The sequence below is a fragment of the Mesoplodon bidens genome (genome assembly GCF_964165515.1).
Source record: "Mesoplodon bidens genome assembly, chromosome: 11".
NCBI lineage: Eukaryota > Metazoa > Chordata > Mammalia > Artiodactyla > Ziphiidae > Mesoplodon > Mesoplodon bidens.
Window position 1 is genome coordinate 44,313,118 of NC_138167.1, and position 24,331 is coordinate 44,337,448.

The window sequence follows — 24,331 nt, forward strand, 5'->3', positions numbered from 1 at the left end:
TATTCTTATCTATTTATAGTACCACACAGTAGGAAGCCGGCAATAGTCTTATCTTCAAATGTTCTCAGAGGAACTACACAAAACAGGGTTTAAGTGATGTATCTTTATTATATTAAAAATTAAAAGGAAATGTTTCACATAAAACACTGGGGAAAATCATTTAAAATATTTATCGTAAGGGCCAAATCTAAGTTTGGAGGTAGAACAGTCACATGCCTTCTATCAGCAACAGGAGAGCTCCAAGGGGTCACTTCAGGGAGACAGGCAAGCCATAGGCTACAGGTGCAGCCCCAATAAGATACTTGAGTCGGGGAGCCTGGCGGGCCTGGCTGACATAGTACAGAAGTGGGGCTCCTGGGCCTGCTCCAAGCCAGCCCTGCAGCAAAGCCTCTGTGTAGCGGTCAATGTCACGGTCAGTTACATCCCAGAGGTTGCCTAGAAACAGGGGGCTGGGAAAAGAGAAGGAAGAAATACAAAGTAAGGGTCTAAAACAGAACACCTAGGAAAACATGACTGGTGGTGGTGGTGGTGGTGGTAAGTTGAGGGGGATTAAGCCAATGAGGAAGTCCCTTGACCCAGAGTTCCAGGAGGAGGATAGAGGATGGCAAAGGGTCAAGGGCCCAGGTATGCCAGGGAAGTAGGGTGGGAGGAAGGCGGTGGGGCACAAAAGAGGAAGAATTTAGGGTTCAGACCTGGGAAAGCACTTGGGATGGGGACCTAGGATGGACTTTGCCCCTCAAGACTCACCAGCCAGCCATGATATACTTGAGCACGATGCCAGCCCCCTCCAGGTTTCCGTGCACAGCCAGGGCTGCACTGCTGCAGCCAAACAGCAGGGCCACCGCCCGGCAGTTCAGCCGCAGGACAGCCTGCCCATCCAGGAAGCGGGCACCGGCCCCATGCCCTGCATAGCTGAGGCAGAAGGAGGCGAGATGAGCCTGACCTAGCAGGGCCAGGCCTCTGCTGTGTCTCCAGAGGTGTCCTGAGCCAGTCAGGGGCTCCAAAGCCCCAGAGCAAACCGTGATGATACCCACCCTGTGGGACTGTCCCTCTCCCCACCTCCCTGCCCTGAGCACTCACATGTACAAGTCATGCTCCGCCAGGGCCGCCTGCACCTGTTCCGGGCTCGGCACCTCCCCGACCACTCCTTTCCAGCCAGCTTCACTACAGGGAAAAGGTAGGCATAAGAAGGGTTATGGGGCAGAGAGGGCAGAAGGAACACTAGGGAGGACGTGGGCTGCGACATTTGATTCTGGAGAAAAGGACATTTGCCCCTGTGTTGTGCTACCCTTCCCCACCCCGCTTCTTACTCTCCTCCCGCTGACCTGCTAAAATGGGCTCGGAATTGCTCCTCTGTGCTTGACAGGTTATTGTGGGGATTCAGGACGTAGAAGGTACTGCGAGGATCCACCCCTTGGCTCAGCACCGACGAGGCCCCGGACTGAGGGGGAGACAGTGGGGATCAGGATCCTGGTCGGGCCCCAAGGCCCAAGCTCCCACAAACCCCAAGCCCCTTTCCACAGCTGATCCACTCCTAAGACCTCCTCCTTCTCTTCCCAGGTTTCTCTACCTTTTCTTGCCCTATCACCCATCACCCCCAGTCCCCACTCCCTGAGCCCCGCACCTCTTTGATGATGGAGTAGCTGAGTAGGAATCGGAAGGAGGGCAGCCGAGTGACAGGCAGGGCCCGGAGGCTGGGCATGCTCTCCCACGGGAGCTTCTGTAGGTCCTGGGCAAAGAGCACTCAGAGGTTACTGTCCTGAGCCAGGGGTACACAGGAGTCAGAAGGGGCATGGCGGCGAGTAGCTATCCACTGCCCACCAGGCGCTGCCCCTCCGGCCCCTGGCTCCTTACCTTGTCCAGCACCAAGACAAGATGCCCACTGCTTGGTACCGTCTGACCCTGTAGACGCTCCACTGCCTCACTCAGGAGCTCTTGGGCTCGTTCTGGCAGGGCTGGGCACAGCCCATAAGACAGGGCTTGAACGTCCTGTGGGGTGAGGGTACTGGCACCGCTGAGCATGATCTGCGGGGGAACAGTGGTCATGGAGTACCATAGCTCCCATCTCCACCCTCAGTGGCAGGTGGGAAAGTTAAGGCTACCTTCTTCCCCTTCCCTGATTGCTCAACTCACTTTCAGCAGAGTGGGGTCGGGATACTTCCAGCCACATTCCTGCAGCAATTCTTGTAGACGGGAGGCCTCCTGGGCAGGGCCGGGGTCCTCACTGGATGGCAGCAACAGTCCCCGCCAGCAGCCCAGCACATATTTCTCTAGGGAAGTGGTGAGAACCTGAATGCAGAACAGATCTGTCAGTCAGAGAGGAAGCTGAGTTTCTTTCCCCACAGGCACCGACATTTTGGAGACAAGGAAATGGGTCTTCCAATAAGTGGATGTGCCTTACTTATCCTACTGCCAGTCATAAAAGGCAAGAAGCGAGAAACATTTTTCATTTGTTGAGACTCTGGGGGAGTATAGATAAGACGATTTGCAGGGGGACTTCCCTGGTGGCGCAGTGGTTAAGAACCTGCCTGCCAATGCAGGGGACACGGGTTCGAGCCCTGGTCCGGGAAGATCCCACATGCTGCAGAGCAACTAAGCCCGTGTGCCACAACTACTGAGCCTGCGCTCCAGAGCCCGCGAGCCGAAACTACTGAGCCCGCGTGCCACAACTACTAAAGCCCGCGCGCCTAGAGCCCATGCTTCGCAACAAGAGAAGCCACTGCAACGAGAAGCCCGCGCAGCACAACAAAGAGTAGCCCCTGCTTGCAGCAACTAGAGAAAGCCCGCATGCAGCAATGAAGACCCAACACAGCCAAAAAAATAAAAAATAAAAAATAATATATATATTTATCTTTAAAAAAAAAGATGATTTGTAATAAATCACTACGTTTTGACAAATATGAACAGGTGGGCAAAAGCTAAAGCCAGGAAATGAAATGAAAGCTGTGGTCGGGAGGCTGATACTTGGGCTTAACTTCTTTTTTTGTACTTATCTTTAAACATTCTATTGCCATAACCCCTTCCAATCTCAGACTCTTGTTTAAAGTGCTTCCCAAGTGACATAATTTTTTATTTAGGCCTACACTTCCAGAAAGGACTTGAGGTGGCTCAGCAAGAACCTGGGACCCCTGAGAGAGAAGATATTCCTAGGGCAGGCCGGATCCCACCCCACGCTGGGGACACACACCTCCATCCTACGGTCCAGTTCCAGCCGCCCCGTCCACCATTCCCGCTTGTCAGTACAGCTGCTGTTCTCTTTCTGTTCCTTCTGGATGGCATCAAACTCTTTCAGGGCTGAACTCACAGAAAGCTGAGGGAGATGGGGTTGTAAGAGTTCTGCTTGTCCACGTGACCACCATCTCTCCATCCCCCAGCCACAGCCTGACCAGAAGCCTGCCCCAGCCCAACTTTGCTCCCCGGCCCAGAAAACCTACCTTGTTCTGGGCAGTGGGGATCTGCACAGTGACTGGGGGATTGTCTTTTTCCAGCCGGGTCAGCAGGAGGGTGTCACCCATGGTTCCAGGCTGGAGGGTGGCCAGGGCCAGCACACACACGGTCACCCCTGACACACAGGACATGCCCAGAGTTATTTCAGCTGTTACAAAGAATTCCTTTCCCTGTCTTCTGCATGCAATCCCTGTCCATCACTCAGGACAACTCCTAGAAGACTTCCCTGGCCACTGGAGTTCAAAGGTGCTCTCCCTACCCTAACAGCTCACTGTAGACAGAGACCATGTTTTGTATTTATTTGTGTCCCTACAGAAACTAACAACCGCTGCCCCCCACCACTCCCCACATACAGTGAGGCACTCAAATCATCCGTGAACATGTTTCGTGTTAGCACAGGAAGACCCTGGACACCGGAAACTACTTACCCCTAAAGTAAGAAAGACACTGAATTTGCTGGTAACTCAAATTGAGATTAAAAAAAAAAAAGAGGGGCTTCCCCGTGGCGCAGTGGTTAGGAATCTGCCTGCCAATGCAGAGGACACGGGTTCGAGCCCTGGTCTGGGAAGATCCCACCTGCCGCGGAGCAACTAAGCCTGTGAGCCACAACTACTGAGCCTGCGCGTCTGGAGCCTGTGCTCCACAACGGGAGAGGCCGCGACAGTGAGAGGCCCGCGCACCGCGATGAAGAGGGGCCCCCGCTCGCCGCAACTGGAGAAAGCCCCCGCACAGAAACGAAGACCCAACACAGCCATAAATAAATAAATAGATAAATAAATAGATAAATAAATAAATTTAAATTTAAAAAAAAGAAAGACTTCTAGATTTAAGGTATGTCTGTTTGGTGAGAGTTACAAAATGTCTAATCAATGGAAAAGTATGACACGGCCTTCCATAAGGATCATAAGTCTGTGTGTGAACTAACTAATGCCTTAAACTCCTTCACCCAACTCTTCCCTAAGAAGATGAATAAAAGAACAGCAGAGGCACTGATGCCTGCCGCCATACCACTGGGGATCAGAGCCAGGCGCTCCTGGAAACTCTCCTCCTCAGGCTGGGGGAAGTGGCCAGATCCCGACGCTCTGAAGGAAAAGAGGCGCTGGATGCGGGCCAGGGGTATGTCTCCAGGCCTCTCCTGGAGGTTCAGCCCCTGCAGCTGGTCTGCTATTTCAAGCGATCCTCGGCACTTCTGGGCCTTGCTGCAGGCAACACAAGAGGGGGTGAGTTCTGCCTCCTTCAAAGTCTGGACCACTCCTCCCAGTCTGTCCCAGCACAAGCCTTAGGGATGGTGGGCACTCACCTGAGCTGCCTGTGGAGGTGGATGAGCAGCTGGTGGCGACAGGTGATGGAGACAGACTCGGTGACAAGGCAGGCAGTGGCGTAGGGATGCCGGTGGCCCAGGCACAAGGCCAGGAGGCGGCAGAGGTGAGCGTAGAGCCCACTAGGAGGGCAGTGACTGACCCCACGGAAAGCAATGCTTAGTGAGTCACAGATGGAATCCAGGATAGAGAGACCTAGAGGAAGGTCAAGACACCGATGAATCCCCGACTTCCTAACTGATAGGAACTTTCCAAGAATGAGTGTCTATCTACTCTCCCACGTGGAAAACAGCAGCTACCATTTATGAAGGGCAGTGTGCCAAGTGGGGAGCTACGCAGTTTACACGCATCAACTCTCTCCATCCTCCCCAAATTCCACCTTACAGTTAAGTAAACTGAAGTTCAGAGAGGTGGAGTGACTAGAGTTCAGCTAGTAGACAAAGAGTGCTGGGATACAAACCCAGGTTCAAAGCCTACCAGATCCAGATGGCCCAAAACCAGAACCAAGGACAGCATGGAAAGGCACTGGGATCAAGTGATCACACCTTTGTGGTCAGCGTACTTACTGACGGCTACGGGGGCCGAGGGGAGTCGGAGCCGAGGACCAAGATCCTTGTCTCTCTCCTTGTCTGGGCCCCGGACAGGCAGCTCCTCTTTGCTGGCATCCCGTCTCAACACCTCACATTCTCCTATGGCTGAATCGAGCCCTGGAGCTGGGGTCTTCCCACCTGGGCAGACAACACGACTCTCCTGTAGAGTTCCCTCTTCCTGCCATCCCCTTTGCTCTCCCTTCTAGGGTCTGGTCCCAGAGCCAGCAAAAGAACTTTCTTCCTGTTCCATCTTTGGCACCAGTTATTTCTCATGTTTTGGCCCCAGGGCAACCCCGAAAAAACATGGACCTCTATCTTCCACCCTTGCCATCACACCTGAGGCTGAGTCTTCCCCATCAGAGCCCCTGAGGATCTCAAAGCTCATTTCCATCTGCTTGTCAGTCAGTTCCTCCTCAAGGATCGTCCTCATCACCTCGGGGCCCAGCTCCTCACAGTGTCCTGATGCCAGCTTCTTGACTCTCCGGCTTCTGCCACTGAGGCCAGGGTGCCCAGGGGCACTGCCTGGGGCAGCCGCCGTGTTTGTCTTCACGCTCGAGCCCTTCCTGGCCCGGCCCCGGCCCCGGCCCCGGCCCCAGCCCCGGGAAGCAGTGCCCCGTCCCTTGGGTCCCTCTGCAAGCTGTGCCCCAACTGAGACAGGGTCTTCCAGGTCACTGTCATCACTGAAGTTCACCTAGGATGGTGGGAAAGGGAGAAGGGCCAAATGACAAGACATTGTTCGCCAGCAGGTGGCGCTGTGGAGGCGCCATCACAGAGGCCCTTGGGGAAGATTTAAGAATCAACCTCCCAGGTATTAGGCCACACTCAATCAGGGGCAGTAACTCTGGGGTGTGGAAAGAGGGAGAGGAGGAAGAAACAGAAGATAGGGAGGAAGGATGAAAAGGGAAAGGAACCGTATAGAGTGAAGAAAAGTCCCTTCTGTCTGAAACAAAGATGGACTTGAACTAGGTCTTGCTGTGGAAGATGTAGGGGTCCTGCAGTAACAGGAGAGCTTAAGGTTCCCCCCCGGCCCCCAGCCCTAGGAAGCTATTCCAGAGACACCTGCTCTGCAGAACTCTTCTCCAGGATCACCCCCACTCAACACCAGTACCACCTAGCCACAGTCCCATCTCACCTTGAGGCGTGTCTGGACCCTCTGTTGTACCCTGGGGGCCTTGGGAACCTCAGGCTTGCTCTTTGTAAGGAGGGCTTCCTCAAACACGGTGAAGGGGACACGAGGGCCCCCCTGCCTGACCCGGCCTGGGGGCTTAGGTGTACAGGGTGGTCCTCCACCTTCCAGACCTTTCAGAGAGGTATTTGAGAGCGGCAGGGTAGCAGAGACCTCTTGCTGGCGTCTTCGTCCACAGTGTTTGTGGCTCCAAGGCTTAGAGTGTTCTGAGCCTGCAGGGGTCTTTACTGATGGTGGCTGCCAGCCCCAGGAGCTCGCAAAAAGTCGGGGAGTGCAGCAGCTGAGGCTAGCCAGCTTTGCAAGGGCCTGAACCAAGAGCAGGTTGGCTTGCCAGGGCTCCAGGTGGGGTATCCGAGCCGCCACAAACTTTAGCCCCGACTCCAGGATCTTCCCCAGGCTCTTGTTTGACGGCTGGCTCAGCCCCTCCAGTGCCAGCTGTGCGTATGCCTGAGCCGAGATCTCATCGAAGAGGCCCAGGACAGGAGAGGGGGGTGCTTTGTGATTCAGGGAAGCTTGTAGAGCTTGGGTGAGGCGCTCACTGGCTGCGGGGCAACACTTCAGCACAACCTGCAGCAGATCCAGGCCCTGGGCCTTATGGCCCATGGCCAGCCTCGCCCCCGCTGTGATCAACACCCAGCGCAGACAGACTGCTGAGAGGACGGGGCTGGCACAGAGCGAGCAGTCACAAGTGGGCAAATGGGTCAGGAAGCCAGGGCTGGGCTGGGGCTTTGTCTTCAGGATTGGGGAGGAGTTAGTAGAAGGTGCTACAGGGCCAGGCTCCTTGGCCACGGTGGCCACCAGCTCCAGGGCAGGGCCTCTTAGAACAAGCTCTTCCTCTGGAAGCTCTGGAGGATGGGGCACCCAGGCCCGCTGCTTCCCCTTCTGCAAGTGGACCTTCTTCACAGAGTCTGGGTGTTGCGCTAGTCCAACAAACTCTGAGGAAAGAGTGGAAGAAGAATTACAAAACTGGGAGAAATGATACCAGTGTGTCCTGAGCTACCTCAGCGGCCAATGACCTATGTTATTTACTTACTAACTGTTCATATATATTACTGTACTAACATACTAAATATTAGCATCCTTACTATTTTTTCGATAAAATCCTAACATTTTCTCCCCTTCTAACAATGCATCAGCACAGCCCACAGAGCCCCCATATCTGCAGCTCAGAAGGCTGCATGGCTCAGGCCAGAAGGCCGGCACCCAGAGGCCCAAGTCTTAATCCTGTCTCTGGCCCCTGACTAGGCCCGTGATCCTGGCCTCAAACATTGAATTTCTCAATTTTCTGAGTTTACAAATGAAAAAACTCTACGTTCCCACTCAACTTTCCAGGGTTTTGTGTGGGTCCAATGAAATACTACAGGTAAAAGTGGTTGATAAGGAAAAAAAAAAAGCACCATAAGTACAATATTTTATTTTATTAGCTTAAACCCTTCTGAGGATGCTACATTTGTGCTGCCCCATACAGTAGCCACACGTGTGGCTACTGAACACAGGAAGTGTGGTGAGTACCTAAGGCACTGAATATTCAATTTTATTTAAATTAAAATATATTAGTGCTGGGAATTCCCTGGCAGTCCAGTGGTTAGGACTCAGTGCTTTCACTGCACAGGCCCGGGTTCAATCCCTGCTCCAGGAACTAAGATCCCGCAAGCTGCACGGCACAGGCAAAAACAAAAACAAAAACAAAAACAGAAAAACAAAAAAACATATATATATATATATGTATGTATGTGTCTATACATGTGTGTCTATACATATATATACACACATATACATATATACATATGTGTGTGTGTGTGTGTGTATGTGTATATATATACATATATATTAGCACTGAAAACTAGAAGCAGGTAAGGTTAGTCCTGGGCAGCCCATCTGAAGGAGGGACACCAGTGGTCTGACTGAAGTGAAGGGAGCTTTGCCCTGGGACAGAAGTAAGTCTGATTTAGAAGAGAACCTAACCTTGACATGTAAAGCTGTGTTGCAGTGCGTGCATCACTCTCACCGCCGCCCACGGGCATAGGGGCTTGGCTGCTCACCTGTGCAAGACTCGAGCAAGAACAGAACCTGCTGTAGGTCCGACTGACAGAGGTCAATGTCATTGCGCGTCAGCTCCAGCTCCCCCTTCAGCACCAGGAACAGGGCACACCTGGTTGGGAAAGAAGATGACGACCCATTAATGGAATACTTTGTTTTCCTGGAGAGTCATTTTAAAAAAAAATAAATTTATTTATTTATTTGTTTGTTTGTATTTTTGGCTGTGTTGGGTCTTTGTTGCTGTGCACCGGCTTTCTCTAGTTGTGGCGAGTGGGGGCTACTCTTCGTTGCAGTGCCCGGGCTTCTCATTGTCATGGCTTCTCTTGTTGCGGAGCACGGGCTCTAGGCACGCGGGCTGCAGTAGCTGTGGCTTGCGGGCTCTAGAGCACAGGCTCAGTGGTTGTGGAGCACGGGCTTAGTCGCTCCGTGGCATGTGGGATCTTCCTGGACCAGGGCTCAAACCCATGTCCCTTGCAGTGGCAGGCAGATTCTTAACCACTGCGCCACCAAGGAAGCCCTCCTAGAGAGTCTTTCTTCCTGCCCCTTTCCCAGGCAGAGCCACCACAGTCTTTTCCAGCATCCAGAAGGCCTTTAATTCCTAAGGCTGACTTCAGGCACTCCCTGACGAAAACCCTCTACACTCATCTCTCAAACCAACTCACCCTTGTGCCTGAGGACAGGATTTCCCAGACCGCACTCCTCACCAAAAGGATCCTCCGGGCAAAGAGATTTAGGGAAACACTGTATACTAGATCTCCCTCTGGAGACTGATAATGTGTTAACACATTAACACATTGTTACACATGGAGATTGATAATGTGTTAACACATGTACTGGAGGACATGGTAAGTCCTATAGGAAATGAAAACATCTAATCTTGATTAACTCAGCATTTCCCACTTGTTTGCCATGGAATGCATTCTTCCACCAACCCGTCCAAATGTAACATGTTAATCTGTGGAATAGTTTGGGAACCCACGGTCAAGGTCATAGGCGCTCAGGTTGGGGAATCGGCATCCTCTTGGGCCCTGTACTCACTGGCGCGGTATCTGCAGCTTTGTTGTAAGTTTCAGGGCCTCCAAGCAAAAGGCTTTGGCTTCGCTCACACTACCCAGGTGGACCAGGCGGGAGACCAGCTTCTCTGAGCAGCTTAGCACCTCAGTAAGAACCTGCCATTTTTGTACCAGATTTTCACCTGTAGCAAAGGAGAGAGACGGGACCATCATCATGTGGAACCAGGACCTGTAGCCTGGATCCTCTGCAGACAAAACTGCCAGCCCCGGGCTCCCCTGGTAGCACAGTGGTTGAGAGTCCGCCTGCCGATGCAGGGGACACGGGTTCGTGCCCCGGTCCGGGAAGATCCCACATGCCGCGGAGCGGCTGGGCCCGTGAGCCATGGCCGCTGAGCCTGCGCGTCCGGAGCCTGTGCTCCGCAACGGGAGAGGCCACAACAGTGAGAGGCCCACGTACCGCAAAGAAACAAAAACAAACAAACAAAACAAAAAACAAAAAAAACTGTCAGCCCCCCCATCTAGCCTGTTCCTTCCCATGTTAGCTCTCCTCCTCAGACTTACCATAGTCCAGAAATGGTGTCTCCACAGCTGTTTTTTGAACCGAGAGCACATCGCTGCCCATGAGCAGGAGGATGATGCTTCGGAGGAGCTTATGGGCGTCGATGAGCGCTATCTCAGGTGTCTGCCAGCCTGTGCAAGTGTAGGGGGAAGGTGGGAGGGACAAGAAGGGAGCTGATGTGGCCAGAACTTCCACCACCTTCAAATAGTAAGAAAGCAAATGCAAAGCATGCTCTCACCCTCTCCCTCCACGCTTAAGGCAGACAGAGCTAATCAATCACAGAACTCTCTCCCCTGAGGCTACGTGGAGTCTCAGAATCCCTGTCAGTGAAGTGTTCAGGGCAGTCACTAAGCAGTCAATTAGAGTCAGCAAGCAAACTGAAACTCATGTGCTATCCCAGGCCTGCTCTGGGCAGCTTCTAGGTAGGCTCATCCACGCAGCTGGACAGCAGAGGGGACGAGGGCAGAGAAGAGCTGACAGTGGACAGACACCACAAACCACACAAGGAGGCCCATCCACCCTCTTCTTTCACCTTGGGCACAGAGTTGCTCCCACAGGGCGGCTGAGAGGCTGTCTGATGAGAGGCTAAGGTAAACTGCCACAAGCTGCAAGGCCTGGACACGTAGCAGGTACCAGGCCTTGGATGACCTCTGGAGGGCAGGGTCCTGAAGCACAGACAGCAGCAGAGAGGCACCCTCAGCCACCTGGGGGGAGGGGGAAGGGGCGGAGGAGAGCAGTGAGTGAGGTAGGATCAGCAATTAAGAGCTCAAGGTGCCCCTATAGATCACGTAGCCCAACCCCCTGCTTTTCAGATGATAAAAGCTGGAGAGAAAACTAGAGCCTGAAAGGGCTTAAGACTCAGCCAAGTCACATAGCTAGTGTGTAAGAAAGCCCAGTCTTTTGGATCCCACTGGATTTCCAGTCCAGGGCGCCAGTGTCATCCCAGTTTCTAGTCACGGGACAGACTTTCCCCCTTGCCCCAGAGGGAGCTGGAAAAGAACGAAAAGGATGGAATGGCTCCTAGAGAAGCACAGGTGGACGATCCACGGGAGATGGCAAGGCGAGATGGTTCTGCTCCTCGGGGCCACGATATTCTCCCCAGCTCCAGGGAAGCCTCAGGAGCCAGACAGATTATCTGGAGAATCCTAAAATCCTTCCCATACCCAAGACCTTCGGAGATCAAGAAAGTGAGAAGCACCTTCTGGCAAGCACAGTGGAGTCGACTTCGCAGGAGGTCACAGGTCAGGGAGAGGAGCAGGCAGGTATCTGTGGTGCGATCCAGAAGCTTCAGACTTGATTCTGCCTCTTCCAGGTACAACTGAGGAAGCAATCGGGGGTGCGTGAGCATGCTGGTGAGGAGAGGCAGCCAGACTCTTCAAATTAAAGCGGATTAGAGCATTCGCAAGCAAAATGTTGACCTTGTCTAATTAAATATTAAATTATTTCAAATATTATAGTCTACGTAGGAGTTATTCTCTCACTCACTAAAATGCTCATTTAGTACCTTTCCATTAACCACTAAGCTAGAGAGACAAAGCTGGATAAACAGTAAGCAGGCCCTTCCATCCAACAGCTTGCAGTGCGGGGGTGGGGCGTGGGCATACCTACGTAATCATGATACAATGCCATTAGTGGTTGGGGACCCAGGGAAAGCGGTTGATTTTGCCCTTGAAGAAGGGGACATATAAAATGCTTTATGAAGGAGGAGACAATAGAGCTAGGCCTTGAAAAGAAAGTATGGGTTTGCTGAAGGAAAAAAAAGTTGGGGCGAGGGTGCATTTAGGGTGGAGGGTCTACCACAACCAAAGACAGAGGGGTACGTATGAGGAATATAAAGTAAGTGGTACAGATTAACATAAAGTTCATGGTGTGGAGCGGCAAGACAAAGAGTGAACCAGAATATAGAAGGCGTGCAATCCAGAGTAAAGGATCTGGACAGTATCCCTCAGGTAGCGGGGAAGCCCATGTAATCCTTTAAGCAGGAAAGACATAAGATCACATCTGTGCCTAACTTGATCCCGCTAGTAGCCGGAGTGGAAAAGGGAGGAACTGGAGGCCAGGAGACCAGTTAGGACACTTTATAACAGCCCTAAGTGAACAAGAAGCATCAACTGGGACAACAGAAATGGCTGGGAAACCCAGGATTAGCGGCGGATTGCCAGTGCAGACTAGGTAAGACTGAATGAACGGTTGGTTTGGCAGTGAGACAGAGAAAGATGCCTCCTCTCCCCCAGCTGCATCCCAACCACTCCACACTTTACCATCCTTCAGCCAAGTGTGGCGCAGAAGGCAGAGAAGCCACTCCTTCAGTAGCCTACCTTCTCAGAGGAGAGCTGGGTCACCGAAGCCAGGTCCCCCTGCAGCCCCAGGCTAGCGCGGCTGGGCACTCACCTGGGCGTAGCTGGGACAGCCGAGTGTCAGGAGGAGCTGGGTGACGTGGCAGGAGGATCCGGCTGCCTTTGCGTGGTCCTCCAGTCTCTGGGAGACGATCCGTATGAGCAGGAGGACCTCCAGAGCTTGCAGGGGCTGGGAGGCCAGGAGCAGCACATTTACCCAGCTCGCGCTCAAGCCTTCATTTCTAGCCCCTCCTCTCCAGCCCTCTGGGACCTTGGTCTGACCTGAGGGCCTGGCTGGAATGTGGCCACCCAGACAGAGCAACCACTGGCCATCCTCAGGGAGCCGGAGAGGAGAGCAGCGAGGGCGTCTGCAAACCCTCCTACCCCCTCACTTGTTTTAAAGCCCACACGCCAGTTGTCTTCAATAGCCGGGATTTCCTGAGCGTTTGCTATGTGCCAGGCACTGTGCCAGCTCACTTTATTTTCATAGCAACTCTAATCCTAATTTTAGATGAGGAAACTAATAGGTTAACATATGTTAAGCTGCTTGTCTAAGTTCACATAACACGTATGTGGTAGAGCCAAGACTCAAATCTAGGGCTCAGGCAGCTTCCCAGGCTCCTCCTGCTAGGAATATGACCCAATGCCCACAGTAACAAAGATACTCTATGTGCAACGTCCTTTTTCAGAGGTTCCTAATATGGGGTCCAGGGAAGGGCTTCAGGGAGTCCTTGAAACCTGACATTGCACGTAAAAATGTAAAATTGTATCTGTAGGCATTTATGTATTTTTTCTGAGTATACAGGTCTCAAATTATCTGATAATTACTAATAATTATGGCTAACGTTTGAGTATTCCGTTTACCCATGCCATCTTTCATGCATTATCTCACTGAATGCTAACAAGGCTATGAGTTAGTATTATTATTACCCTCATTTTAGAAATAAGGAAATGGGCTTGGAAGGTTAAGCAGCTTGCTTAAGGCCATGTACTAGTAAACGCTGGAGCCTGGATTTAACTCAGGGAGCTTGGTGACAGAGCCCACACTGGATGACATGACTTCTCAGCAGGGACACAGGCCAAAGAAGGTGAAGGAGCTGGGTTTCTGGCCCGTGTCAATGCCCTGCCCCGTTACCTTTGCCACCAGCTGATAGAGGGCCGCTAGGATCTGCAGGGAGGCTGCTGTCTGCTGCAGACACCGCACAGCGGGGGCCTGCCCCTTTGTAAGCACCTCCTTCCACAGGGCCAGGGCTTGGTCCAGGCATGTGGACTGAGCTGTAAGTCAGAAGAAAGGAACCAACCATTCTCTCAGTGTGGGCATCTGGGGAAATGTGGTCCTCTTCCCCATAACAGCCTCTGCCCTTGTGCCCACCTTCCACTCCACAGGGCAGCCTCCCTCACACCTGGGGTACCCGTAGGAAGCCACAGAGGAGGCCCTATCCCACCACACTACGTTCATGGCCCTCACCAGCATCTGCAGCCAGGTTGAAGGCAATGTTACTGTATAGGAAACGATCTTCCTGGAGTTTATCTTCATAGTTCAGGTCATTGACTTCAAACTCCTCCAGGTTACTCGGGGCCTGGGCCCTCCGATCCCGCTCAGTACCCTGGATGGGGCGATCAGGGTGAAAACAGGGTTGTCACGAGTTTACTGGGGTCCAGGGAAAATAAACCCTGTATCCAGTCCTGCTCAACCCCACAGCAACCATGCTCACCTCCTGCATTTTGGCCTCCAGGGTACAGATGTAGAGCCACAGCAGGGCCTGTGCTTTATCATCCAGAAGCCGATCCTTGGCCTGGGCCTCGGGCCTCACAGACTCCAGAAGCTGCAGGGCTTCCCGGAGGGCATCCAAGGCAGAGCTATAGGGAGAAGACGCACTTAAGCCAGGCTACTGTGAGTACCTGCCACGCTGTCCTGGGAAGGGCCTTCTGCAGCACAGCTGGCCTCATCCTTTGAATTGAGTTCCCATGACCACAAACTAAAGGGAGTGCTCAGGGCCGTGGAGAGGGAAACGGGCTCCAGGAAGGGTGAGAGGAGCCAGGGCAAGAAGCAAGGGTGGCCTTCCCAGGCCTTCCTCCTCACCAGTCGGTCTGCCGGGCAAAGTCGTGATAGCAGAGCACCTGAGCCAGTTCCACCAGGTGGGTGGCTCGGGCCCAGGCTCCGGCCGGTGTTTCCTCGGGGCTCAGCTCCAGCAGGTCGCAGATGACATTGAAACGTTCCTGCCCCGTGTTGGCCCGCACCGCCTTGTAGGTCCGCAGCTCCTCCCTGAGCAGGAGGGCCAGAGTCTCTGGGTCCCAGCCACTCAGGCTGTCTCGCAGCGTCCTGAGAGAGGGCAGGCTCAGCACTGGGGAGCCCATGAAGCATGGCGCCTCTGCCCCAGGCCAAGGAGTCCCCGCCTCAGCTTGCTGAGAGCTCAGTTTCCGGTGGTGAAAGCAAGAACAATTGCCTGTCACCGCTGTCCCCCCACTACCCAGCACAGTGGCTGGCGCACACAGTTGGCACTCAGTCAATAATGATGAATGGAGGAAACAGTGCCTTTTTCAGACATGAGGATGAATGTGACCATGAGTGCCAAAAGCAGCCCTATCCAGGGGATAAAAATGGTTGTCCCCCTCCCCACCAACTCACTTCAGCTGTAGCTCCTTGTCTCCGGCTCTGGCTGCATCCATCTTGACCCGGACCCAGAAGGTGACTGGCTCAGTCATGTGTTTGGGGCCACAGGGCTGCAGGGCTGCCAGCCACAAAGTCACCATCTTGCAGCCCTGGGCCTGTTTACCCAGTTTCTTCAAACTCTCTACGTGCAGCCGGAAGCATCTGTGCAACTGACCAGAGGAAGAAAACAGACCAAACTGGAGAGAGGAAGCAAGGAGTCTGTACCATGGGGGAGGATGTGTGTGCTCAGGGTCCTCCTGCCCCCAACCCCGCCCCACAGACACCTAAGAACTAAATATCTGGGTGTTCTCAACCTGAGGCTTCGACCCATCCCACCCATATATCCGTCCCCCACACCCCTGCAAACCTGCTCCTTCTCCTGACCATTCTTTTTTTTTTTGTTAGAAGATGTTGGGGGTAGGAGTTAATTAATTAATTAATTAATTAATTTTTGCTGTGTTGGGTCTTCGTTTCTGTGCAAGGGCTTTCTCTAGTTGCGGCAAGCGGGGGCCACTCTTCATCGCGGTGCGCGGGCCTCTCACTATCGCGGCCTCTCTTGTTGCGGAGCACAGGCTCCAGATGCGCAGGCTCAGTAGTTGTGGCTCATGGGCCCAGTTGCTCCGCGGCATGTGGGATCTTCCCAGACCGGGGCTCACACCCGTGTCCCCTGCATTAGCAGGCAGACTCTCAACCACTGCGCCACCAGGGAAGCCCTTCCTGACCCTTCTCAGCAAATCACCACCTTCTCCTGAGTTGGAAAGGCGAGACCATCTTGGCCTTTTCCTTCTCCCTCCCTCACACCAGTCACTTTCCAGGTTAATCCTTGACTTCTTGCACTCACCCACCTCTTTCCATCCCTTGGGAAGCTGTTTCAGTTCAGACGCCCACCCTTTCCTGCCTGGGCTGCTAGAGCCACCTGGGTGCCTGGTTTTGTCCTTTCCTTCTGTTTATTCACCACAGTGATGCCGAGAAGCCCAAGATACCAATCCGATACCAGGCCTCCACTTAAATCGAGAGGCTCATCAAATGAAACCCAGGGCCCTCTATGACCCGTCTTGCCAACCCATCATTTCAGGGGTATTCTTGCTTTATAACAGTGGTTCTCACTCTGGTTGCCCAAAGGACCACATAGAGGAACTTTAAAAAAAATATCCAGATGCCTGGGCTCCAGTGCCAGAGATTCTGAAGCAATTAGCTTAGGACAGGCTTTAGAATTTTTTTTTTTTAGTTCACTCAGGTGATTCTAATGTCTAGCCAGGTTGAAAACCACTGGCCCAGGACAAGGCTAAATGTAAAAAGTGAGTCAAAAAAAAAAAGTAAATATGAAGGCGTGGTGAGATTAAAAAAATTTACAAAAGTGAATCAATCAAAAAAATTAAGTAAATAACAGTACAGGTGAGGTCTGGGAAACACTGCCCCAGGTACTGCTGCCAACATGCAGCTCCTAACTCTCTACTCCAAGGCAGGGTCCTGGCCAGGCCCTTTCATGCTACTTGAGCCCCCTCCTCCCTTCAGTATAACCTCCCTCCGGCCCTCATACCTTCTCAGGAGGCACCTCAGGATAGGTGTCTGGCTTTGCCAAGCCCAGGTGCTGACAGAGGGGCTCGGAGATGGCACAGGCCTCGGCATAAAGCTTGTGACTATAGAAGTTGTAGGCCAGGTTACTGGTGTAAGAGGCTGCAGGGGAGAGAGAGGACAGCTGACCGCAGGAATGGTTCCACTGCCCTCTGCTGTCGGAGGGGCAGCAGAGAGATGCTAAACCTGTGGTCAGCTCAGCAGTCCCCAGATCAGCCAGGAACCCCCATCGCTAGGGAGTGAGAACGGGACAGTTCTCCCCTTCATGCTCCAAGTCAGCCCATGCCCTCCATTCCAGGAAGGCAACCCCACACCAGCCAGCCTCTCTGCACTTGTTTTACAAGAGCCAAGTCCTCATTCCCACACAGGGCCCGTCTCTCCTCACATGCCAGTCTCTGTCTTCGTCTTGCTCCAAAGGTCAGCATTTTGGGGGAAACACTTTGGCCTATCCTTTACTTCCCTCTCCTTCCCTCATTCCACTGAAGCCACGCTAGCCTCCCTGCTAGTCCTTGAACACGCCAGCCCCTCTCCTGCTGTAGGGCCTTGACACTGGCTGTTTCCTCTGCCAGGGGACGTCCTCTCCCAGGTTTCCACATGGTCAATTCCCTCACACCCTCCAGGCTGTGCTCATGTCACCCTCTCCAAGAGGCCTACCCTGACCACTTTTTTTTTTTTTTTTTTTGGCCACGTGGCATGTGGGATCTTAGTTCCCGAACCAGGGATTTGAACCCGCACCCCCTGCATTGGAAGCGTGGAGTTCCAACCACTGGACCGCCAGGTAAGTCCCTGACCACCTGTTTAAATGGTAATTTGCACCCCCTCACCTACCCTGACCTCCTAACTCCCTTTCTTATCCTGCTCTACTTTTCCTTTCCCTCCATATTTCTGATCACTTTCTAACATGTTGTACTTCAATTATTCTACTGTTTATGATCTTTCTCCCCCAACCAGAATGTGGCTCCATGAGAGCAGAGATCTTTGTTTTATTTACTGACATATCTAAGTACTCAGAACAGTGCTTAGCACATAGTAGGTACTCAATAAATATTCACTGAATGAATATAATTTTCCTAAATTCTAGTTTAGGCAGCTTCTTGGCTATTGATGTAGATGGCTGGGAGAAAATAAAGCAGGTCTTCAATACTCTGTGGGAAGAATTTCCACACTATTAATTTTTGTGACTCCTGATGACATTTTCACCTCTGTGGCCAGGTTCAAACTGAAAATACGAATATGAAAAACTCTCCAAAACCTTCTAGTGACTGAATTCATTAGGTTTATATAATTCAAACTAAAGGGCTATGCTTTTTGTAAAACTGAGGGGGAAATTTATTATGAAATACAAGACAGGTAAAACTAATTGATGCGGGCTTCCCTGGTGGCGCAGTGGTTGAGAGTCCGCCTGCCGATGCAGGGGACACGGGTTCGTGCCCTGGTCCGGGAGGATCCCACATGCCGCGGAGCAGCTGGGCCCGTGAGCGATGGCCGCTGGGCCTGCGCGTCCGGAGCCTGTGCTCCGCAACGGGAGAGGCCACGGCAGTGAGAGGCCCGCGTACCGCAAAAAAAAAAAAAAAAAAAAAAAAAAAAAACTAATTGATGCTGTTAGGAGAGTTAGTGGTTACTGTTGGGGTGTGGGGACCAGAAGGGGGCACAAAGAGGGGTTTTTTCAGGGGTCTATGTCATGCTCTGTTACTTGACCTAGACGTTGGTTACAAACCATGCACACTTTGTAAAAATCCATCAAGCTGTCTGCTTATGATCTTAGTATTTTCCTGTATGTATATTTCAATAAAAAGGGTGGGGAGAAATATATATGCCTGTTGGTTAATACATACATATACATAGTATATATACATATAGTAGATATACACAGTATATCTCTAGAGGGATACATAAGAAATTGACCATATTAGCTGCCTCTGCAGAGTGGGACTTGGGTGACTAGGATTAGGCACAGCAGAGGGACTTTTCGCTGTATGCCCTTTTGTGCAATTTGAATTTTGAATCATGTGAATGTTCTACCTGGTTTTAAAAAATTTAAGTTATAAATGTTCTACATTTTCATGCAACGAATACCAAGTCAGATTTCAAAGTCAATGAGAAAAAAATTCACATCTGCTATGATAAATGAGCCTCATCACTTCTCTCTTGCTGTTAAATACAGAGATCCTTATAAATATCTTTCTCACTGCCTCCCTAAGCCATAGGGGGGCCCCACAGAACTATCCAGCTAGTGCTACGTGCCTGCCTAACAAGCGATGACCCTCCCAAGAACCCTGTATCTGGGCCCTAGGGCACTAACCAGTCCTCCCCAGGTAGTCAGTCAGCTCTCGGCCTGACAGGCCCTGTAAGGCCTCCATCATCCAGACAACAGTAGATTTGCAACTTTCCGCTAGCTGGGCCAGGTCAGCCAAATCGCCTTCCTGAAGGGACAAAAAAAGTGAGAGGAAACATAATAGGTCTAAGGTGATGTCCACCCCACCTCATGCCCAAAGCCAAAGCAACCCCAAAGCTCTACTGAGGGCAGTCAAGCAACTCCAGACCCTAGGACCTGTCCAGGTTTTTTGATTCCAGATGGTACCTGACAGCCTTGGGCAAAGTCATAAACCACCGTAGTGTAGAGGTGAAGTCCCTGAAAGTGCATCTGAACCAAAGCCTGCAGTTGCTTGGAGGAGTCCCCACAGACCTGAGGAAGGAAGGGGAAGCTTGGTTTGAGGGACAGGGAGCTCCAAGCTGAAGACTGGCCCAGAGCCCTGGAGAGCTGAGACAGCCCGGGGAGTAGGAAGAAGGACATCAGGATGGGCCACTGCCCTCTCAGCATATACTAGGCTGCTTGCTGGCTGGTAGGCATGGTCCAGAGAGCAGCTTACCAAGGCGGGAGCCAGGGCTTCCAGATCTCACCAAAGACCCTAGCCCGATGGAGAGTCCACAGAACCACATTCCCACCCTACCTCTAGGTCCTTAACTCACACCAGCCTGCAGCTGCCGGATGAGGCAACAGTAGCTGCCAAGAAAAGCAAAGAGTCCCAGAATGGCATCAGGTCCATAGTGCCCCTTGGTGCCTCGCTCCAGGACTGAAAGGAAGAACTGGCAGCTGTCACACAATGCCCGCAGTGCGGGTGACGGTGCCTCCATGCTGTTTTTCAGGACAGCTGATGCCTTGATCAGAAGCTTGGCCACTGCCTGGGGTCCTCCCTCGCCAACCTGCAGCAGTTCAACTGCCAGCTGGCAAAGCTGGAGGCTGGGGGCCAGACTGGTGTTTTTCAGGTAATCGTAGGCCTTCTCCACTGCCCTGGTGGCTCTGGCGTGGCGGTGGCCCCAGCAGAGGCGACGGCAGTGTTCCAGGGTGAGCTCCAAGAGACAGAGGGCCCTCTGCGGGGAAAGAGGACCAGGAGAGCCTCCTCCCTCTCCCACCAAAGCTCTGATCACATGCCTGGAGAGCAGGTCATCTAGGAAATCAGCATCTGCTTCATTCAGACCATGCCCACTGCCTTCAAATAGCTGATTGGCAGCTACCACTCGACAGGCTGTGGGAGAAGCAAAGTGGGGAACCTCACAAGGGGTACTTTCATCCTCCAAGAGTACTAGAAAGCTCAAGGCCTTTAGCCGAGCTGACAGTGCAGCTTGACGCTCCACCAGGGCTTCTGCTCCCTTCCAAAGCAGAGAAAAGCTGCCCCGAGCCACAGCCTCATAGTCCTGGGGAGCAGCTTGTCGAGAACACTGCACCAAGCAGGTATGGAGGGGCTGAGCGACTCGGAGTGTGGCCTCTGGGATTCCCTGTGCAGCAGTGTTCCGCAGAAAGATGAAGAGAATTCGTTCCAGGTAGAGGGGTGGGCGCCGGGGTGTAGACATCAAGTAGCCATCGCAAGCCACCTCTGCCAGCTCCAGCAGGCTCCCCAGGTGCCTAGGGCAAGCCAGCTTGACAGTCAGCTGCTGGTTGCAAGCCCTCAGGATGGCATCACAAGCTTGCCTCCTCTCGGCATCAGATCGGCAGCTGGGAGAATCAGCTGGAAGCTTGGACAGGAACTCCTAGGAGGATAAGATGTGAATGAGGCTACCAAAGGAGAAAAAAAAGATAGGGAAAGGAACTAGAAACGAGATTGCTCAAGAGTGGATCTCCTACTAATCTGTCTCTTCAAATAAGTCAAAAAACAAAACAGCTCAGCTTGGTAAGCCAGGTGTATCCACAGCCAGACAGCACTCCCACCTTCAAGTCAGGCAGCAGCTCTTCAGCCTCCTTTGGACTTCTTAGTAGAGTCTCAAAGTTGACTCCTTTGAAGCTCCTCATGGCGCCGCGGGACTAGGGGAAAGAAAACGGATTAGGGAAGGCGGAGAAGATTTGTAAAGGAGCTAAATGAAGGGCGGGAGAAGGGCTTGAAGGCCGCGGAAGGCGGGGGGGCCAAAAATCCCATCACAAATCCTATCGGAAAAACATGCATGCCAAGACGCCGGGCTCCCGTTATAAACCGACGCTTCTGCTATTCCTTCCTCCCAGCCTATCCCCAGCCTCACTACCCGTCCCAACAACCAACGCCCCACACCGGAGGCCTCCACCGAGCTCTTCAGCACCACCAGGACGTCCCGGGTCCCTCGTAGAGACGCCCGGCCTCTTCCTCCAGTCAGCGCTGGAGCCCCATTCACCTCGGCGCATACATACACGTTCACGAGTACCTCCAGGCCTTCCGGTCCCAGAGACCGTTCTTCTTCCCAGGGGCAGGACTTACCCACTAGACTGAGTACTCCGCAAGGATCCAAAATGTAACCTTCGTTTTCCGCGCCAGCCCCTCCTTTCAAATATCCCCAGCGACCAGTCAGCGAGAGCTACGTACCGCCGGCGGGCCGCGAGGCGCTCTGGGAGTTGTAGTTTACTCGCCGCGCTGCGTCTTCACGTGACGCCGGCCGGTGGGGTCTATCCTCTCCGAGGGCTAAAGCCTTTTGGGAGTGCGGGGGTTTCCCGCATTTTCTAGTCGGGGACGACTTCCTCAGCTACGTGTAGCTTAACTGCTATTGTGAAGGTCAGCCCCTGCCTCCTTCTCCTCCCCTTTATCTTCAGAGCTCGGAAAGAGTTTAAATTTGCAAACAAGGGAAATAGGTTAGATAACAAAAAGAACTTACTTGGAAACTCGAGGTTTGGGTTACTAGGAAAAAAGGGTATAGCCTTTCATGGAATTCTTTAAAATCATAGTTTTCCGGGGCCACTGACATGAGTACTGTGGCGACTTCCAGCTCTCTCTGCTTTCCATCCTTGCTCCTTGCATCAGTTGGATTGTTTGAGGAAGATAGAGGATCTTCTTGATGGGGAATGGAGGGCAGAGGGGTGGGGTGGAAGCTGTGACGACGGGAAGAACTAGGAAAACTCATTCAGTGGGATATTTCGCAGTTTTTAATGGCTTATATGCGGTAAGTGCTAACTACTTCCCCAAACATACACGTTCACTTGGCTCTGCTTCTCTTCCCTTCCTCCAAAGAATTCAGTTCACAACTTTGGGTCTTCCAGTTAGCTTTTCCCTGATGAACTGTATTAACTCATCCTTCTCTATTATTGGTTTTCTTCATCATCATCAACCTCTTTTAGGAGCTGAGGATCTAGCAGGGAAGACTGTTTAAAAACAAACAACAACAAAAAAAACAATGACGAAGAATCTCAGCATTGTAATGGTAATATTGCTGCAGGGGCTAAATGTGTATGATACATCAGTTCTCTCAATACTCATTTCGTCTTGCTTACACCTTAGCAGTCAGTGCTTTGACAGTGTTCTAGGACTTTTTCCCTATGTATATCTACTTGATTCTCCTCAAGGGCAGAAAACATCCTTTTTTTTTTTTTTTAAAGAAGATGTTGGGTGTAGGAGTTTATTAATTAATTTATTTTTGCTGTGTTGGGTCTTCATTTCTGTGCAAGAGCTTTCTCTAGTTGTGGCAAGCGGGGGCCACTCTTCATCGCAGTGTGCGGGCCTCTCACTATCGCAGCCTCTCTTGTTGCGGAGCACAGGCTCCAGACTCGCAGGCTTAGTAGTTGTGGCTCACGGGCCTAGTTGCTCCGCAGCATGTGGGATCCTCCCAGACCAGGGCACGAATCCGTGTCCCCTGCATCAGCAGGCAGATTCTCAACCACTGAGCCACCAGGGAAGCCCTAAAACATCCTTTTTTTATGCGTCTTCTACTCCTAACAAGAAGGAAGTTCTATAGAGATCAAAAAGTGCTGACAAGGGACTTCCCTGGTGGACCAGTGGGTAAGACTCCCCACTCTCAATGCAGGGTGCCAGGTTCGATCCCTGGTGGGGGAACTAGATCCCGCATGCATGCTGCGACTAAGAGTCTGCATAAGGCAACTAAAGATCCCGCATGCGGCAGCAAAGATGTGCCACAACTAAGACCCGGTGCAGCCAAAATTAATTAATTAATTAATTAAATGGTCCACATCAAAAAAAAAAAAAAACTGTGATAAAACTGAAAAAAAAAAGTGCTGACCAATGTGAATCTGAGTCACATAATTCAATCCCTCACTTGAATCCCTGACGTTTACAAAGAGACAGTACGGGACAGTGAAAAGAGCTTTCAACTTGAGTCTGGACAGAGGAGCCAGGTTCTAGTCCCAGCTCAATTTATTATTAATCTGTGAAATGGGGTAGTAACATCTAGCCTCACTCCCTGCCAGGGGTTCTGCCAGCCTCAACTAGAACAGATATGAAATGCTTTCCAAAGGCCCAACAAGGCTTCGCAGCTGTTAAAAGGCATGTTTTATATATAATGACATATGAAGATGTCAGAGATACATGAATGACTGTTATAGTCTTCCTGTGGATTTCAATCGTTTTAAAAAGAGAAAACCAAGATATACTTTTATGTAAAAAACAAGATATACTTTTATATAAAAAACAAACAAGTTGCCGCATGAAAGGTATGATTCATTTTTATTAAAAAAACATTCTATGCACTAGACTGTAAACATTTAACAGTGGTATGAAGAGCAGGCTTAAGGGAGCCTATCATTTTTTACATTTTATATTTCTATATGTATATATGTATTTATATTTGTAATATATTTATACATCAATATAAATATATGTATTTTAATGTAACATTATATAAACATGTATTTACATTCACATATTTATATTAAATATATATTTCTGTATTTGCATTTGACTCTTTTACAATGAGCCCATATTACTTTATTGTTAAAAAAAATTATTAAAGCAAATGTGACATATTTTTATAACATTTAGGTCTGATCCCAAGCATGACAAACTTTTGTTTGTCTAATAATTCTATTCTGTGGTTCTGTGGGGAAGTGGTGGCAAAAAATAATAAAAGCAACAAGGAGAACCACAGGATTGGGGTTAGGGAAAGTGTGTTGGGGAGTGGAACCTAGACCCAGCCAAAGGGTCATGACTATTAACTGGGGGCAGCCATTCCCCTCCCTGAGCAGGGACTGAATTTCCAGGAAGAGGTCATTCTCCAGCCTCAGAACGCAGTACTGTCCTCATGACCCAGTCCTCCTGCCTTCTTGTCCATTGGCTCCTGGTTCCTTGGGCTGTTTCTGTTCTCCTCAGGATCACTTAAATGCTCCAAACAAAATAATTATATATCCAGCTGGATGGAAAGTCAGA

General features: G+C 51.5%; 1 protein-coding gene across 4 annotated transcripts; it reads right to left on the minus strand.

Moving 5' to 3' along the window:
- Positions 1–88: 88 nt before the first annotated feature.
- On the minus strand, positions 89–21,525 carry ESPL1 (extra spindle pole bodies like 1, separase). 4 transcript variants are annotated; one of them, XM_081249592.1, is made up of 31 exons: positions 21,443–21,525; positions 20,926–21,018; positions 19,689–20,747; positions 19,300–19,404; positions 19,021–19,141; positions 16,684–16,820; positions 15,120–15,313; positions 14,574–14,813; positions 14,206–14,350; positions 13,959–14,097; positions 13,626–13,765; positions 12,546–12,680; positions 11,353–11,472; positions 10,687–10,858; positions 10,157–10,285; positions 9,621–9,777; positions 8,585–8,694; positions 6,489–7,477; positions 5,693–6,047; positions 5,333–5,494; positions 4,748–4,961; positions 4,456–4,646; positions 3,435–3,562; positions 3,188–3,310; positions 2,134–2,289; positions 1,855–2,025; positions 1,625–1,729; positions 1,326–1,441; positions 1,081–1,164; positions 748–912; positions 89–449 (listed from the first exon to the last, which is right to left on the minus strand). In XM_081249592.1, exons 2-31 carry the CDS (start codon positions 21,004–21,006, stop codon positions 248–250), a joined length of 6,345 nt encoding a protein of 2,114 aa, XP_081105718.1. In that variant the 5' UTR covers positions 21,007–21,018; positions 21,443–21,525; the 3' UTR covers positions 89–247. The 4 variants fall into 4 exon arrangements, with proteins under 4 accessions (XP_081105718.1, XP_081105719.1, XP_081105717.1 ...); XM_081249593.1 differs by lacking the exon at positions 21,443–21,525 and adding an exon at positions 21,260–21,436 and having other exon boundaries at positions 14,574–14,756; XM_081249591.1 differs by lacking the exon at positions 21,443–21,525 and adding an exon at positions 21,260–21,436.
- Positions 21,526–24,331: the final 2,806 nt, after the last annotated feature.